This window comes from Ranitomeya imitator, chromosome 7 (genome assembly GCF_032444005.1).
Source record: "Ranitomeya imitator isolate aRanImi1 chromosome 7, aRanImi1.pri, whole genome shotgun sequence".
NCBI lineage: Eukaryota > Metazoa > Chordata > Amphibia > Anura > Dendrobatidae > Ranitomeya > Ranitomeya imitator.
In genome coordinates, this window is record NC_091288.1 from 66,417,857 (window position 1) to 66,435,900 (window position 18,044).

Genomic DNA, 18,044 nt, shown 5'->3' on the forward strand with positions numbered 1-18,044 from the left:
TGATCTTGCTCTAATGGCTCCGCTCACCAAAAAGATCCAGCTCTTTTTGGATCCTAAATGGATCCCTATTGAATACGTATTCAGGTGTCCGAAACCCCGCCCACCTATTGCAGAAACTCTGCCCACTTGCTAGGAATTAATTAAAATGATGAGTGGGTGGAGTTTTGTTCGGGTGGGGGAAGTTACGTCTGCTAAACACCGGGATTTTACGCCCAGTGAGAGCCATTCAGAGAATTCAGTGGCTCTCACAAAGTTGCCGGCTCCAATTGTCCACAGCAGGGAGCCGGCTCTTTGTGTAGGATTGTTCCCAAATGACACATCACTAACAGGAATAGCTGCAGGCAGGTGCCGGCGGCCGGAACGAGATGCAGTGCCAGCACCGAGGGTGTGCAGGTAGGTGAGTATGATGTGTGCTCTAGCTCCCAGGACCCGCTGCTCCACCGCCCCCTCCTCTGCTGTCTTTCTGTCCCGTGACTCGTGTATAGGCCGAGGGGGGCATTTTCAGCACACAAAAAATGTGCTGAAAAACTTATACACGAGTATATACGGTACATCAAATATCATCTGCAGTTTAACACAATCGTAGCCATATATAAAGACATAATTAAATGAATCTGGAATAAATGATCCCAAGAGAATTACAAATAGTCGATAATGCATATATTAGAGGATATCCTTTTGGTATAAAGGCTTCAGAGATGGGGCATGTGTTAAGTATTGCTTGTATTATGAAAAGATCCAGACAGATACAAACAATCGGTGGTTAAATGAATATAAAGACACAGAGGGAAAAAGGGCTAAAAGATCATGAAAAAAATAATACAAAGGGGGGTAGTAACAAAGAATATAAAAATAAAATGAAAAAGCAAAAGCAAAATTGAAACAACACTAAAAGGAAAAGGGAAAATAACAGAAAATGAAAAAAGGAAAGAGAATGGAATGATCAGAAATAATATAAGATAATGCCGTGGATAAATATAAGTAAAATAGAAAGACAAAAAGAAATCATATATGTATACACCTGTATAGGATAGTGTAACCAATGAGTTACGCAAGAGGAAGCACCTCACCTCAGTGGCTCACGGGATCCACTCCGTAACAAAACCAGAAGGATAGCTTTTGTCAGCACATATAATCATTTATTGGTAAAATTAATCAATGCATCATAAAACACACTTGCTACATAAATCTTTTCCTAACATTCCTGAATTTGAGACTAAACCGCTTCTATGTAACAAAAGGGCCAGAAATATTAAAAATCACTTGGTCAGGGCAGACATAGGTTCACAGCTCATTAGATCAATGCAGAGGACACTTTCCACACCAAGTAATGGCATATTTCCCAGCTTGCGCTGTCTACAATGCTCCAACATCATTAAGGGGGACACTTTTACTCACCGAGGCTCAGGAAAATGTTTTCCCATAAAAGGGTTTATGGTTTGTTCCTTACCTGATCAAGTGTCCATGCGGTCTCAGATATGTTGGAGAAACTACCCGACATATCCAAGATTGCATTTCTCAACACAAATCTACAATTCGTTGTGGCCGTACACTGTTACCTATCCCAATCCACTTTATCTCAATGCGACACTCCATTTCCCTACTCAGACATCAAACTATAGAACACGTGCCCCTATCTAGATGGGAAAGCGACCATATTAAAAAACTTAAAGAACGTGAGTCCTATTGGATCCACATCCTTCAGACACCGTCTCCTTGAGGCCTAAATTGGGAATATCAGATTGTGCTATGAAATGTCCTCTAGAAATTTCTAATATCTACATTTAATGTAACTAATTACTTGTTTCTCTTTGCTTCTTTTTCCTAGTTTTTTTAATTTAGCATTTTCCTTCTTCATTTATTGTTTATTATTATTTGTTCACCCTTTTTTCCTTTATCTTTTATTTTTCCATTTCCTTTCCTCCTTTCTTCTGGATACTTTGCTTCATTTCTTTCCCCACATCTCATTTTTATGTAATTTTTCCTTCTTTTACACTTCGTTGCTCCATACTTGTTACAGTTTGTTTATAGATGCCTACATCATGCATGTAAACCTCCTAAATCAGCGCCGCTCATGTCCACACTTTGTTTGGTGATCTCTGCCACTATTTGGCTCCTTACAAGTGGCGCCTGCGCACTAAACACCTGGAAATTCTACGCAACAATCACATGACTGACATCATGTGAGGCTGGTTTCACACTTGCGTTTCAAAACGCATGCGTTAAAAAAAAACGCATGGTGAAAAAACGCATGTAAACGCGTGCAAACGCTGCGTTTTTTTGACGCATGCGTTTTTGCATGTGGTGAAAAAAATGCGGCGTTTTGACGCGTTTACATGTGTTTGTTCATGCGTTTGCGTTTTTTAAACGCATGCAGATAAATGTGTGACAGCTGCCAATCATCAAAATAAAGTAAAAAACCCACTATAAACAGAAAGAGCTAGGGTTAGGGGTAGGGATCCTAGCCCTAACCCTAAAGGGATCCGAACCCTAACCCTAACCCTACCCCTAACCCTAACCCTAAAGGGATCCTAACCCTAACCCTACCCCTACCCCTACCCTTAAAGGGATTAGGGTTAGGGGTAGGGTTAGGGTTAGGGGTAGGGTTAAGGTAGGGTTAGGGTTAGGGGTAGGGTTAGGGTTAGGGGTAGGATCCCTTTATCAATTTTATGGTGTGGGGTAGTTTATCAGTGTGTTTTTTTTTTTTAAACGCATGCATTTTTAACGCATGCAAACGCATGTGGTTAAAAACACATGCGTTTACATAGACAGCAATGCATTTTTTGCGGCAAAAAAACGCCGCAAAAAATACTACATGTTGCATTTCTGCAACACAATGCATGCAGAAAAAACCGCATGCATTGCAAAAACGCATACAAAAAATTTATGCGTTTTTAATGTTAAATATAGGGGAAAAAACGCATGCTTTTTTTGCGTTTTTTACCGCAAAAACGCAAAAAAATAAAAACGCAAATGTGAAACCACCCTGACCGAGCCTTCGTCGCCGTCCCCAAGCCAAAGGTGCTTCCTCTTGCTTTCTGTCACCTCTGACAGATACAGAAGTCACTGACAGGTACAGCGGATATCCCATTCTTTTTGTCTGCTTTTCATAACTCATTGGTTACAGTATCCTATACAGGTGTATACATATATGATTTCTTAATTTCTGTCTGTTTACTTACATTTATCCATGGCATTATCTTATGTTATTTCTGGTCATTCCATTCTTTTTTTTTTATTTCCCCTTTTCCTTTTAATGTTGTTAAAATTTAACTTTTTCATTTTATTGTTATATCCATTTGTATTATTCACCCCCTTTTTTTATTTATTTTTTATTATATTTTAGCCCTTTTTCTCTCTACGGCATTATATTCATTTAACATCCGATTGTTTGTATCTGCCTAGATCTTTTCAGAATACAAGCAATACTTAACACATGCCCCACCTTTGGAGCCATTATACTACATGGATATACTATTATAAAAGCATCATCGACTATTTGGCATTTTCTTGAAATCATTTATTGCACATGAATTTAATTATGTCTTTATATATGGCTATGATTGCCTTAAACTCAAGATGAAATTTGATATATATCATATTGTAACTCTTGTACCCTGTACATATTTATTTTGAATTATTATTATTCATGTTCATTATTTTCTTACAAATAAGATCTTTTTTTTTCCATGAATTCTGTACAAATATTCCTTGAAAAAGGCCTGGTATGGCTGAAACGTAGGATGTTTTAACTTATCTGCTTTCATGTTGATCGACTTGAATAAAAATAATTTCTTTACAGGATTCCAGCAGGTAGGAGGCGACTCGCAGAGCTCCCGTTCAGACTTCTGACCAGGAACCTGTGAATCGATTCGCTCATCTCCAAAATACAGGTATAAATATTAATTCTCAAGAGTGTTCGGATAAGCAACAATGTTATCAAAAATGATGAGAGAAATGATGAAAATTTAGCAAGAGAGGTGGGGGTTCTCAGACCCAAATATTTACAAAAAATTTACAGCTGAGATTATCTAAATGAGGCACTGCCATTAACTTTTTCTCCCACTAAATATGTGCAAATGTTAAATATAGATCTCAAGGCAGGGATTTACAATGCAAGAATAGAACAAAATATAAAATTGGATGCACTACATAATTGTGTCTAACCTATATCCAATATGGACAAGAATTGTGGACAATTCGGAGATATAAATACAAAAAAAGAGAAAACAAACTGAACTCAAGCCTAAATCAATAGATAAATATTTATTTGAGGGGTAGAGAACACCATGTAGTAGGGGGAAAGAAACCAAAAAGAAAGCACTAAAACCAGGAGACGAAAAATGTTTGAACAAAGTATGTACACAAATGGCTGCACAAAATAGATTTGACCAACAAAAAGTCCAAAAAATATATATGAGTAGGTAATTGGAATATTATTACGTACATATTAATAAATAAATAAATAAATATACATATAAATGCACACAGTACAAAAAATTATATATGAAAAAATGTCCTAATAAGTAAAAGTGCATGTGCAAAAATAGTATATATATACTGAGAGACCACCTAAACACTAAAGTGCATATGGTACTTGCGTGTTAAAAGCATGGACGTATGTGTTTATAAATGTGGTTCCAAAAAAGTGCAAGTGAACAGTCACTAGGGGTAAGGAAATGGCCAGATACAGGTAGATGCGCTAAAGTATAAATCAGTATACAAATAATGTTCCCCAAATGCAGGAGTAGTACAATCACCCGAGCCACAAATACCTGTATGAGTGAGGAGTCGTCTCCTGGATGTGCCTGTCCCCGACGCGCGTTTTGCCGCTGACGCCGAAACGTGTATACTGCTGCTGCGGTCCATGTCTGCTGCGGTCTCCCATTCGGTATCGGCCGCAGTGGGCTCTGCTCAGCGGAGACGTCGCTCCCAGCGTCTCGCTGGGGCTGATTCGGTGCATAGGGTCACTACTGCCTTTTCTGGCTTTCCTATGGTACCCTGCACTGATCTGCAGCGAGCGAGCCTCTCTGGGACTAAGTCCTTGTTTACTCACACTGAGCATGCCCAGGGCAGGGTCTCCCATTGGAGGTCGAGGGCCACATGTTCGGTCACATGCTCAGGTGCTGCAGTACATTCCATTGGTCCTTCTGGAAGGTCCTGAAAGGGCAAAACATGCTCAGGTACTGAAGCACTTTCCATTGGTCCTTCTGGAAGGTCCTGAAAGGGCAAAAACTTCAGTAGCAGCTTCCTGTGCTGCAACTATATAAACTGCGCATGACCGCATGGCCATGCGCTAGTATCGTCTTTTGCTATATGCTTTGCGCCAATGTGGTCATGTGTTTGTATGTGTTCAGGGACCCGGCTGAAATAAGCCCCTAGAATGCTGGCACCTCCGGCGAGGAGATTGTGTATAAGTGTGTTCAGGGACCCGGCTGAAATAAGCCCCTAGAATGCTGGCTCCTCCAGCGAGGAGTCTAGTGTGCATGCATGACCACTGACTGCTCACATTTGGGTAGTTGGCCTGTGCCTCTGTGAAAGTCTAACAGGGCACAGAGCTCACCTCTCGCGGTTACTCTGTGAGGCTAACAGAGTTAGTATATACCGCCATATAGAGCCGCCATTATTTAGCAGCAGGTACTTTCCTGCACGGTGGATCCCGGGTTGCGAACGCACCAATTCCTTTTAATAAACAATATATTTGGTGCGTTCCGCCAACCCTAACATAAAGCCAAAGTTATGCTACTAGCATTCCTTTTTAAATTTAGGAGATATTTATAGAGCCGGTTGGCATGTCTACATAGGTTTATGCTGTTTGTCAGCATACTGTAACCAATATATGACTACATTCCTACGATGAGTACCGCATTTATTGAGTTTTTGATGTTGCAGATTTTCTGCAGCATTTCTGCCTCTATTAGGTAAATTAGGTTACTTGTGATTTTTCATTGTGTTCTTGAGTGCGTTTTTTCTACAAGACTTTTTATTGCTTTTTTGATGCTGCGTTTTTTGCTACTTTTTGGTATGTCATGTTTTAAATAAAGCTGCTTTGCTTTTGATACTTCCTGGTATTTGGCTTTGCCAAAACCATTATTGATACAGTCATGTGCGGATTACATATGTTTTCAGCGAGTTGCCCTAGCAGAAATTTACTAAAAATGCATATGCAATTTTTTTAACCTGGAGAGTTTACGAATCTAATGCAATTGGATGCGGAAAATCTGAACATAAAACTCAATGTACCCGCAAGAGAAATTGTCACGTTGCGGGTTTCAAACACACATTGCAGGTCTGTTTACAATCCATAAAAAAAGTCCAGGGCCATAAATCCCATCCACATTGGTGTAACTGTAAGATGTTGTGTTTTTGGCACAACAAAAAATATGCAGTGTCTAAAATGAAAAAACAAACAAAAAAAAAAACTCAGTGTGGGAACTTAACCTAACTATACAATATCTTGCCTTTCAGATGTGAAGAGGGAAACAATGTTTCTCAATGAATGTTTGTCTATGATGGCTCCAGATATGAGATCAGGGTTAAACATCAGGTATCTCTTAGCACTTGCTATATTTCATTAAAAGTTTACTGCCTCTTTCATTCGCCAGCTGCAAAGTTACAAATGAAATCCCATGGCATTGCAAGTCTAGTTGAAGATCACATTATCTGGGTTTTCTGTGAAAATTGCTTCTTTAAAGTTACTGGTTCAAGGATGTGAAATTCTGTAGAATGTCTAAAATTACACAATCTTAATTTGAGCCCATATTAACACAGTAAGAAAAAATACTGTGTGCCCTACTGATGAACAAATGAACAAATGAGATTTGTTGCAAACATGATTCAGTACAGCTACACTTAAGGTACCGTCACACTGGACGATATCGCTAGCGATCCGTGACGTTGCAGCGTCCTGGCTAGCGATATCGTCCAGTGTGACACGCAGCAGCGATCAGGCCCCTGCTGTGATATCGCTGGTCGGGGCAGAAAGGCCAGGACTTTATTTCGTCGCTGGCTCTCCCGCTGACATCGTGTGTGACGCCAATTCAGCGATGTCTTCGCTGGTAACCAGGGTAAACATCAGGTTACTAAGTGCAGGGCCGCGCTTAGTAACCCGATGTTTACCCTGGTTACCATCGTTAACCCCTTAGCGACCGCCGATACGCCTTTTAACGGCGGCCGCTAAGGGTACTTAAACCACAGCGCCGTTAATTAACGGCGCTGTGGAAAAAGTGTATAGCGCCCCCCACAGGCCGATTTTCTCCGGGGTCTCGGCTGCCGAGGGTAGCTGAGACCCCAGAGAACATGATTCGGGGGGTTTTTAACCCTCCCCGCATTTGCGATCGCCGGTAATTAACCGTTTACCGGCGATCGCAAAAAAAAAAAAAGCGATCTCTTTTTAATTTCTCTGTCCTCCGATGTGATCGCACATCGGAGGACAGAGAAAAGGGGTCCCAGGTGGCCCCCCAATACTCACCTAGCTCCCCCGATGCTCCTCGTGTCTCCCGGTGGGCGCCGCCATCTTCAAAATGGCGGGCGCATGCGCAGTGCGCCCGCCGGCCGGCACCGGGAGAATCTTTGGGGTCTCGGCTGCCTGGGGTAGCCAAGACCCCAAAGAGCATGATCGGGGGTCGGTTTTAGCGACCCCTGTTTTGCGATCGCCGGTAATTAACTGTTTACCGGCGACCGCAAAAAAAAAAAAAAAGTAAAGTGTAATTCTCTGTCCTCTGATGTGATCGCACATCAGAGGACAGAGAAATAGGGGGATTCGGGGACCCTAGCATACTCACCTAGGTCCCTGGATCCTCTTGCTGCTCCTCCTGGCCGCCGGCAGAAGAACATGGCGGACGCATGCCCAGTGCGCCCGCCATCTGTCTCCATCTGCCGGCCGGCAGGAGAACAGCAGTTAGGGCTAAAATTAGGGTTAGGGGTAGGGTTAGGGGTAGGGTTAGGGGTAGGGTTAGGGGTAGAGTTAGGGGTAGGGTTAGGGGTAGGGTTAGGGTTAGGGGTAGGGTTAGGGTTAGGTTAGGGGTAGGGTTAGGGGTAGGGTTAGGGGTAGGGTTAGGGTTAGGTTAGGGGTAGGGTTAGGGGTAGGGTTAGGGGTAGGGTTAGGGGTAGGGTTAGGGTAGGGGTAGGGTTAGGGCTAGGGTTAGGTTAGGGGTAGGGTTACGGCTAGGGTTAGGTTAGGGGTAGGGTTAGGTTAGGGTTAGGGGTAGGGTTACGGCTAGGGTTAGGTTAGGGGTAGGGTTAGGGGTAGGGTTAGGGGTAGGGTTGGGGCTAAATTTAGGGTTAGGGTTGGGGCTAAATTTAGGGTTAGGGTTGGGGCTAAATTTAGGGTTAGGCTTCTTTCACACTTACGTCGGTACGGGGCCGTCGCAATGCGTCGGCCCGACATACCGACGCACGTTGTGAAAATTGTGCACAACGTGGGCAGCAGCTGTAGTTTTTCAACGCATCCGCTGCCCAATCTATGTCCTGGGGAGGAGGGGGCGGAGTTACGGCCACGCATGCGCGGTCAGAAATGGCGGATGCGACGTACAAAAAAACGTTTCATTGAACTTTTTTTGTGCCGACGCTCCGCCAAAACACAACTGATCCAGTGCACGACGGACGCGACGTGTGGCCATCCGTCACGATCCGTCGGCAATACTATGGGCAAAAAACGCATCCTGCGGGCACATTTGCAGGATCCGTTTCTTGTCCAAAACGACGGATTGCGACGGAATGCCAAACAACGCAAGTGTGAAAGTAGCCTTAGGGCTAGGGTTAGGGTTGGGGCTAAAGTTAGGGCTAGGGTTGGGGCTAAAGTTAGGGTTAGAGCTGGGATTAGGTTTAGGGTTTGGATTAGGGTTGGTATTAGGGTTAGGGTTGGCATTAGGGTTACGCTTGGGATTAGGGTTAGGTTTGGGATTAGGGTTAAGGTTAGGGTTGTGATTAGGGGTGTATTGGGATTAGGGTTAGGGTTGAGATTAGGATTAGGGGTGTGTTGGATTTAGGGTTTTGATTAGGGTTATGGTTAGGGTTGACATTAGGGTTGTTTTGGGGTAAGGGTTGTGATTATGGTTAGGGTTAGTGATTAGGATTATGGATCAGGTTGGGATTAGGGTTAGGGGTTGGAGCTAGAATTGGGGGGTTTCCACTGTTTAGGTACATCAGGGGGTCTCCAAACACGACAGCCAATTTTGCGCTCAAAAAGTCAAATGGTGCTCCCTCCCTTCTGAGCTCTGCCGTGCGCCTAAACAGTGGGTTACCCCCACATATGGGGCATCAGCGTACTCGGGATAAATTGGACAACAACTTCTGGGGTCCAATTTCTCTTGTTACCCTTGTGAAAATAAAAACTTGGGGGCTACAAAATCTTTTTTGTGAAAAAAAAAAATATTTTTTATTTTCACGACTCTGCATTCTAAACTTCTGTGAAGCACTTGGGCATTCAAAGTTCTCACCACACATCTAGATAAGTTCCTTGGGGGGTCTAGTTTCCAAAATGGGGTCACTTGTGGGGGGTTACTACAGTTTAGGTATATCAGGGGCTCTGCAATCGCAACATAATGCCCACAGACCATTCTATCAAAGTCTGCATTCCAAAAAGGCGCTCCTTCCCTTCCGAGCTCTGCCGTGCGCCCAAACAGTGGTTTACCCCCACATATGGCACATCAGCGTACTCGGGATAAATTGGACAACAACTATTGCAGTCCAATTTCTCCTGTTACCCTTGTGAAAATAAAAACTTGGGGGCTACAAAATCTTTTTTGTGAAAAAAATTTTTTTTTTATTTTCACGACTCTGCATTCTAAACTTCTGTGAAGCACTTGGGCATTCAAAGTTCTCACCACACATCTAGATAAGTTCCTTGGGGGGTCTAGTTTCCAAAATGGGGTCACTTGTGGAGGGTTTCTACTGGTTAGGTACATCAGGGGCTCTGCAAATGCAACATAATACCCGCAGACCATTCCATCAAAGTCTGCATTCCAAAACGGCGCTCCTTCCTTCCGAGCTCTGCCGTGCGCCCAAACAGTGGTTTACCCCCACATATGGGGTACCAGCATACTCAAGACAAATTGGACAACAACTTTTGGGGTCCAATTTCTCTTGTTACCCTTGTAAAAATAAAAACTTGGGGGCTACAATATCTTTTTTGTGGAAAAAAAAAATATTTTTTATTTTCACGGCTCTGCATTATAAACTTCTGTGAAGCACTTGGGCATTCAAGGTTCTCATCACACATCTAGATAAGTTCCATGGGGGGTCTAGTTTCCAAAATGGGGTCACTTGTGGGGGATTTCTACTGTTTAGGCACATCAGGGGCTCTCCAAACGCGACATGGCGTCCGATCTCAATTCCAGCCAATTCTACATTGAAAAAGTAAAACGGCACTCCTTCTCTTCCAAGCTCTGCGGTGCGCCCTAGCAGTGGTTTACCCCCACATATTGGGTATCAGCGTACTCAGGAGAAATTGCACAACAACTTTTGTGGTCTAATTTCTCCTGTTACCCTTGTGAAAATAAAAATTTGTGGGCAAAAAGATCATTTTTGTAGAAAAAATGCGATTTTTTTTTTTTCACGGCTCTACGTTATAAACTTCTGTGAAGCACATGGGGGTTCAAAGTGCTCGCCACACATCTAGATAAGTTCCTTAAGGGGTCTAGTTTCCAAAATGGTGTCACTTGTGGGGGGTTTCCACTGTTTAGGCACATCAGGGGCTCTCCAAACGCGACATGGCGTCCAATCTCAATTCCAGCCAATTCTACATTGAAAAAGTAAAACGGCGCTCCTTCACTTCCAAGCTCTGCGGTGCGCCCAAACAGTGGTTTACCCCCACATATGGGGTATCGACGTATTCAGGAGAAATCGCACAACAACTTTTGTGGTCTAATTTCTCCTGTTACCCTTGTGAAAATAAGAATTTGTGGGCAAAAATATCATTTTTGTGTAAACAAAAGCGATTTTTTTATTTTCACGGCTCTACGTTATAAACTTCTGTGAAGCACTTGGGGGTTCAAAGTGCTCGCCACACATCTAGATAAGTTCCTTAAGGGGTCTAGTTTCCAAAATGGTGTCACTTGTGGGGGGTTTCCACTGTTTAGGCACATCAGGGGCTCTCTAAACGTGACATGGCGTCCGATCTCAATTCCAGCCAATTCTGCATTGAAAAAGTCAAACGGCGCTCCTTCACTTCTAAGTTCTGCGGTGCGCCCTAACAGTGGTTTACCCCCACATATGGGGTATTGGCGTATTCAGGAGAAATTGCATAACAAAATTTATGGTTACATTTCTGTTTTTACACTTGTGAAAATAAAAAAAATGGTTCTGAATTAAGATGTTTGCAAAAAAAAGTTAAATGTTCATTTTTTCCTTCCACATTGTTTCAGTTCCTGTGAAGCACGTAAAGGGTTAATAAACTTCTTGAATGTGGTTTTGAGAACCTTGAGGGGTGTAGTTTTTAGAATGGTGTCACACTTCATTATTTTCTATCATATAGACCCCTCAAAATGACTTCAAATGTGATGTGGTCCCTAAAAAAAAATGGTGTTGTAAAAATGAGAAATTGCTGGTCAACTTTTAACCCTTATAACTCCCTAACAAAAAAAAATTTTGTTTCCAAAATTGTGCTGATGTAAAGTAGACATGTGGGAAATGTTATTTATTAACTATTTTTCGTGACATATCTCTCTGATTTAAGGGCATAAAAATACAAAGTTTGAAAATTGCAAAATTTTAAAAATTTTCGCCATATTTCCGTTTTTTTCATAAATAATCGCAAGTAATATCGAAGAAATGTTACCACTAACATGAAGTACAATATGTCACGAAAAAACAATGTCAGAATCAGCGGGATCCGTTGAAGCGTTCCAGAGTTATAACCTCATAAAGTGACAGTGGTCAGAATTGCAAAAATTGGCTCGGTCATTAAGTACCAAATTGGCTCTGTCACTAAGGGGTTAAAGTAAAAAAAACAACCACTACATACTTACCTACCGCTGTCTGTCCCCGGCACTCTGCTTCTCTGCTCTGGCTGTGAGTGGTGGGCAGCCGGAAAGCAGAGCGGTGACGTCACCGCTCTGCTTTCCGGCCGCTGTGCTTACACAGGGCAGAGAAGCAGAGCGCCGGTGACAGCGGTAGGTAAGTATGTAGTGGTTGTTTTTTTTACTTTAACGATGGTAACCAGGGTAAACTTCGGGTTACTAAGCGTGGCCCTGCGCTTAGTAACCCGATATTTACCCTGGTTACCGGCATCGTTGGTCGCTGGAGAGCTGTCTGTGTGACAGCTCTCCAGCGACCAAACAGCGACGCTGCAGTGATCCGGATCGTTGTCGGTATCGCTGCAGCATCGCTTAGTGTGACGGAACCTTTAGAAATCTTTGGCAAGAATGAAGATGTGGTTTTGAGCAGTAGGGCAAACATGGCAACACACAGGAGCATACGTGCTGAAACAATAGAAAGACTTTGTTAAGAACTGCAGCTTAATTTAATTTCCTTATCGTCCCATATGCAAAGGACTTTCTTCATGACACCTGACACAAGATTACTGCCTAAACAAAAAAGACAAGTAAATGGCAATGGCAGCTTGCCAATAAAAAACACATCTATTAATTTTACCCAGTGTTAGATTTATAAATTTTCTGTACAATTAAAAATACAATAATACCCATTACATATATACCGCATGTGAAATATGTATTGAACCGGTCACCAATTTTCTAAGTAAATATATTTCTAAAGGTGCTATTGACATGAAATTCTCACCAGATGTTGGCAACAACCCATCTCTTCCACACAGGCAAAGAAATCAAGTCATAGATGTCTATACATTAAGTTATGAGTAATAAAGAAAAATACAGGTGCAAAAAGATATAAAAAGTCATGACACTAGCTGAAATATATCAGTAATTAGAAAACAATCCTGCCATTTAGTGAAAAATAATTTCAGCTGGTTCAACTGATGGCCAGTATCTCGTTACCAAGGTGGCACATAAAAAACATCTGATGAGTAAAACCAGTGTGCTGTTCCACAACCTTCGTCTTGCAAAATATGTTGCTGGCATTGGTTTCAGAAGAATTTCTAAACTACTGAAGGTTCTAGTGAGAACTTTTGTGGACATAATCCGGAAGTGCAAAGAACATAATTTCACCATAAACTAGCCATGAACACGTGCTCCCTGTATGATTTTAGACAGAGGAGTGAAATTTATTATCAGAATAGTTTTCCAAGAGCCAAGGACCACCTGTGGAGAGTTAAAAAAGACCTAAAATCAGCAAGTACATTTTTTGCAAAGAAAACTTTAACCCCTTCATGACCTTGGGATTTTCAGTTTTTCTGTGTTCGTTTTTCGCTCCACTCCTTCCCAGAGCCATAACTTTTTTATTTTTCCGTCAATTTGGCCATGTGAGGGCTTATTTTTTGCGGGACGAGTTGTACTTTTGAACGACATCATTGGATTTACCATGACGTGTACTAGAGAATGGGAAAAAAATTCCAAGTGCGGTGAAATTGCAAAAAAAGTGCAATCCCACACTTGTTTTTTGCTTGGCTTTTTTGCTAGGTTCACTAAATGCTAAAACTGACCTACCATTATGATTCTCCAGGTCATTACGAGTTCATAGACACCTAACATGACTAGGTTATTTTTTATCTAAGTGGTGAAAAAAAATTCCAAACTTTGCTAAAAAAAAAAAATTGTTCCATTTTCCGATACTCGTAGCGTCTCCATTTTTTATGATCTAGGGTCGGGTGACGGCTTATTTTTGCATGCTGAGGTGGCGTTTTTAATGTTAGCATTTTGGTGCAGATACATTCTTTTGATCGCCCGTTGTTACATTTTAATTCAATGTCGCGGCGACCAAAAAAATGTAATTCTGGCATTTCGAATTTTTTCCTCGCTACGAATCAGGTTAATGCTTTTTTTATTGATAGATCGGGTGATTCTGAACGCGGCGATACCAAATATGTGTAGGTTCTGGGCAAAAGGGGGGTGATTTAAACTTTAAATATATTTTTTTTATTTTTTTCACATTTTTTTTACTTTTTTTTTACTTTTGCCAAGCTTCAATAGCCTCCATGGGAGTCTAGAAGCAGGCACAACGCGATCGCTCGGCTACATAGCAGCGATCTGATGTTTGCTGCTATGTATGAGAAATGCAGGTGTGCTGTGAGCGCCGACCACAGGGTGGTGCTCACAGCTATCGGCGATCAGTAACCATAGAGGTCTCAAGGACCTCTATGGTTACTATTCAGAAGCATCGCCGACCTCCGATCATGTGACGGGGTCGGCGATGCGATAATTTCCGTCCACCCGGCTGGAAGCGGTAGTTAAATGCCGCTGTCTGCCCGCGCCTATTACGGGCACATGTCAGCTGTTCAAAACAGCGGGGCTTCTGACCTCGGACGTACTATCCCGTCCGAGGACAGAAAGGGGTTAAGTAATGCACTCAGCCTCCAAGGCGTGTATGCACGCTCACTAAATAAGACTCCATTGCTGAACAAAAAGCATATTCAAGCGCATTTAAGTTTGTTCAAAAACAGTTAGACAATCCTGAGAAATACTGGGAGAACATAGTCTGGTCAGATGAGACCAAAATTGAACTCTTTGGATGCCATAATACACATCATGTTTGGAGTCCAAAAGACTGCATATCACTCCAAACACACCATACCAACGGTGAAGTCAGGAGGTGGGAACATCATAGTAGGGGCTGTTTTTCACCATACAGCACTGGTAAACTTAATTGAAGGAAAAATTATTGGGCAACTGTAAAGAGACATTTTTGATAAACATTTGCTTCCATCTACCAGGATGATGAAGATGAACGAGTGTGGCTATTTCAGCAAAACAATAATCCCAAACACACAGCCAAGGAAACTCACACTTGGTTTCAGAGAAAGAAAATAAAGCTGCTAGAATGATCCAGCCAGTCACCTGACCTGAATCCAATAGGTAATTTATGGAAGTAACTAAAGTGCAAAGTTCATAGAAGGAGCCCACAGGACCTTCAGGATGTGAAGAATGTTTGTGTGGAAGAATGGGTCAATATCACACTTGAGCAATGCATGCGACTAGTTTCTTCAAAAGGATGCATCTTGAAACTGTCATAACCAACAATGGCTTTTGTAGAAAGTATTACAAAAATTTCAGTAATCGTTTTTAATGCTTTTTCCCCTGTGTCATTTGTCATTATTACACATAACTAAATTTATGGACATCTATGGTTTGATTTCTTTGTCTTTGTGGACTGGATAGGTTGTTACCAAAATCCGGCAGGGATGTCATTTCAATAGCATCTGTAGAAATATATTTACTTAGAAAATGAGTGACGTGTTCAATACTTATTGCACCCAATGTATATACACAGCATACAAATATTATTTACCCACTTACATAGCAACAATAATTCCACAGCAGTTTGCAGACATCATCATCATCACTGTCCTCAATGAGGCTCACAATCTAATCTCCCAACTAGCAGGTCTTGGTACCTTAATTGTGTTGGCTTAAGACCCAACATCCCCACTATGGAACTGAGGTGCTCCATTCCTGACCTTTATGGGGCCTTTATGGGAGGTCTCTTATACATTAGTGTTGTAGCATATTGAAGAATTGTGGCCCTTTATATAATCATGAAGAAACAGCATAGAGCCAATCACTGCCTACACAGCAAAGCGGCAGAGAAACTTGACAAGTTGTATAGATATTTTTGGTTGCGCAACTAGTCTCAGAATTGCTGCAACACGTCACCATGTAGATCCAGCTTTCTGGGTGTTTTAGTCCACACAGTATGATTCAGGGGCAGATCCAAGATATCTATTTCATGTATTGAAAGCACAATCACTGATATAAGGGAGGCACAAAGATTATTCACTAAATAATACATCTGTAATAAAGTCTACTCTGTACATTTGGCTCCATGTAATCACAGGATATTTTAGTTCAGCTACACTTCACATCTTTGATATGAATATGATATGAATAGTGGTGCCATTTTTGGCAATTTTTCATCTGGTCTTTGGAGGCACTTGTAATAGTTTTGTTGAAAGTTTTGTTGGGTTGACAGAAAAAAAGCCCCCAAAAATTCAACATACTTACCAAGATTAAAAACAATCTCTACGTTCAAAACATGTTGCATTGTATTACCATATTTTAAATATATCTTCTATAAAAAAACAAACAAACTGGATTTTAAATGTTAAACCTGACTTTAAACCATTTTCATCTATAGTTATACACAGCGTTAAACGATATGCTTTGATATGTTTATTCCATATCATGTCACTTCCGTCTAAATATTTATGCATGAGCTTTTTCTAAGCAGTCTATTTGGGCTAACCACCAATTGTAAATGACCTCAACAGTTAAATTAGTTACACTCCTCAAATGCCTACAGTTGTCACTTATGATGTTCATTAAATGAAGAAGAATTTTTTGACAAGTTCCAAAACAATACAACGTGAGCTCCATAGGTGGTCAATAACATGGTTTGCGGCACACAATTATCTCACAGCTACCGGTTATGGAGGTCAGCTGTACAATAACACAGTATACTGTAATTGCATACTGCGTGAAAGAATTCAATTCTGCTTTCCTACCTGTAGCCACTCATCAGCAAATAACTAGAAGGGAAACCTTTCCTACTATTCCCCAAATGCCACGATCATGTTTATTGAACCACCTAGAATATGAAGCCGCACAGTGGCTGCAGACAGAACAAACATGAACAATATGTTTGGTTGAGTATATCTCTGAGGTTAAAGCAACACTGGGGATTTTAAAACTCAGCATGTTATTCTAGAAAGACAGGCAAAGTCAAAAAGTTTGTGGAAAATGTGTAGTCTGTAAGTTGCATGCTGTTTTAAGGCTCTCTGATCCCCTCTGCCAAACAAGAAAGAGGCCAGCCATAGATTCTTAGATCAATAATTCCTGCCCAATATTTATGAGATGCCTCCAATTCTCATTGCTCTACTAGTCTGTGAAGGAACAGCTTTTTCTATTTTCAGCTAGTTAGAAAAGAAAACACAGAAATGGTAACCGTGGCCTCACTTTCTTGTAATATTGGAAATATAAGTAGACCGAACACAGATTATTTTTATGCAATGTAAAATATGTATTAAAAGGGTTGTCCACTACTTGTCCACTACTTGGGCAACCCCTTCTCAATCCGTATGTGTGCTCCCAGTGAAATAACAACACCTATATTCATCTCTGGTGCTGGTGCTGTTACAGCACTGTCAACACTGTCTCTCCTGTCGATCGCATGTTATTGTTTAGTCACACAATCCCTGCAGCTAGTCAGCGGCCACTTCATTCTCCCGTAACAATGTCAAGTATTCATAGAAAGAGCCAGTGCCAACACTACCGATACAGCGCCAACACCATAGGTGAGTATAAGTGTAGCTATTTTATTGGAGGCAATCAAATGAATTTAGAAGGGAATGTCATAAAAATTGACAACCCCTTTAGGCAAAATATATAGGCATGTACATAGAGCAAATGGACGTTAAAGAATTTCAGGAAGTTTCATTTCTCACTATAGCTACCCGTGGACAGTTAAAAGGTCTCATCTTCTTAAATATGTAAAATTGCTAAGTGCTTTTGAAAACAAGCAACTTTGCAATTTAATTTACTCCTTATTAAAAAATTCTCTCCATTCTCAAGTGGGAAGGAATTTTTAATTCTACTGCGTAATGTTTATTGCCTAGGTCTACCTTGCAGTTTATCAGTGGTGGCTGATCTTCTAGGCCAGGAACCTAGCACTTTCTAGCGCTTTGTGATAAAGCTTGCAAGCACTGTTCTGAAGTTCTGGAGATGAAACTCTGGATCTTCAGTGTATATGCACTCCTCCAATATTGCAAGCTCCTGTTTGCTCAGTCCAGCGAACTGGTGCAACTATGCAGCTAGTTTGAACCATCAATCAAGAGCGTACTGACCTCTTCCCCAGCAAGCCGGAAAACATGTGAGTGATGCTATCCTGAAGACAAAATATGGCACACACCCTTCAAAGATAATAATAAAAATAATTGTATTTATATAGCGCCAACATATTCCGCAGCACTTTAC

At 41.4% G+C, this 18,044-nt stretch overlaps 1 protein-coding gene across 2 annotated transcripts in view; it reads right to left on the reverse strand.

Moving 5' to 3' along the window:
- SPAG16 (sperm associated antigen 16) overlaps positions 1-18,044 on the reverse strand; it is a 1,289,960-nt gene that overhangs the window by 339,481 nt on the left and 932,435 nt on the right. The window contains exon 15 of one of the 2 annotated variants that reach the window (XM_069733409.1): positions 17,918-17,980. The exons of the other annotated variant lie outside the window; for it this stretch is intronic. Coding sequence (XP_069589510.1) covers positions 17,951-17,980 — 30 coding nt within the window. The 3' untranslated portion in view covers positions 17,918-17,950. Of the gene's footprint in view, positions 1-17,917; positions 17,981-18,044 lie in introns of those variants that run through there. 2 annotated transcript variants of the gene reach the window in all.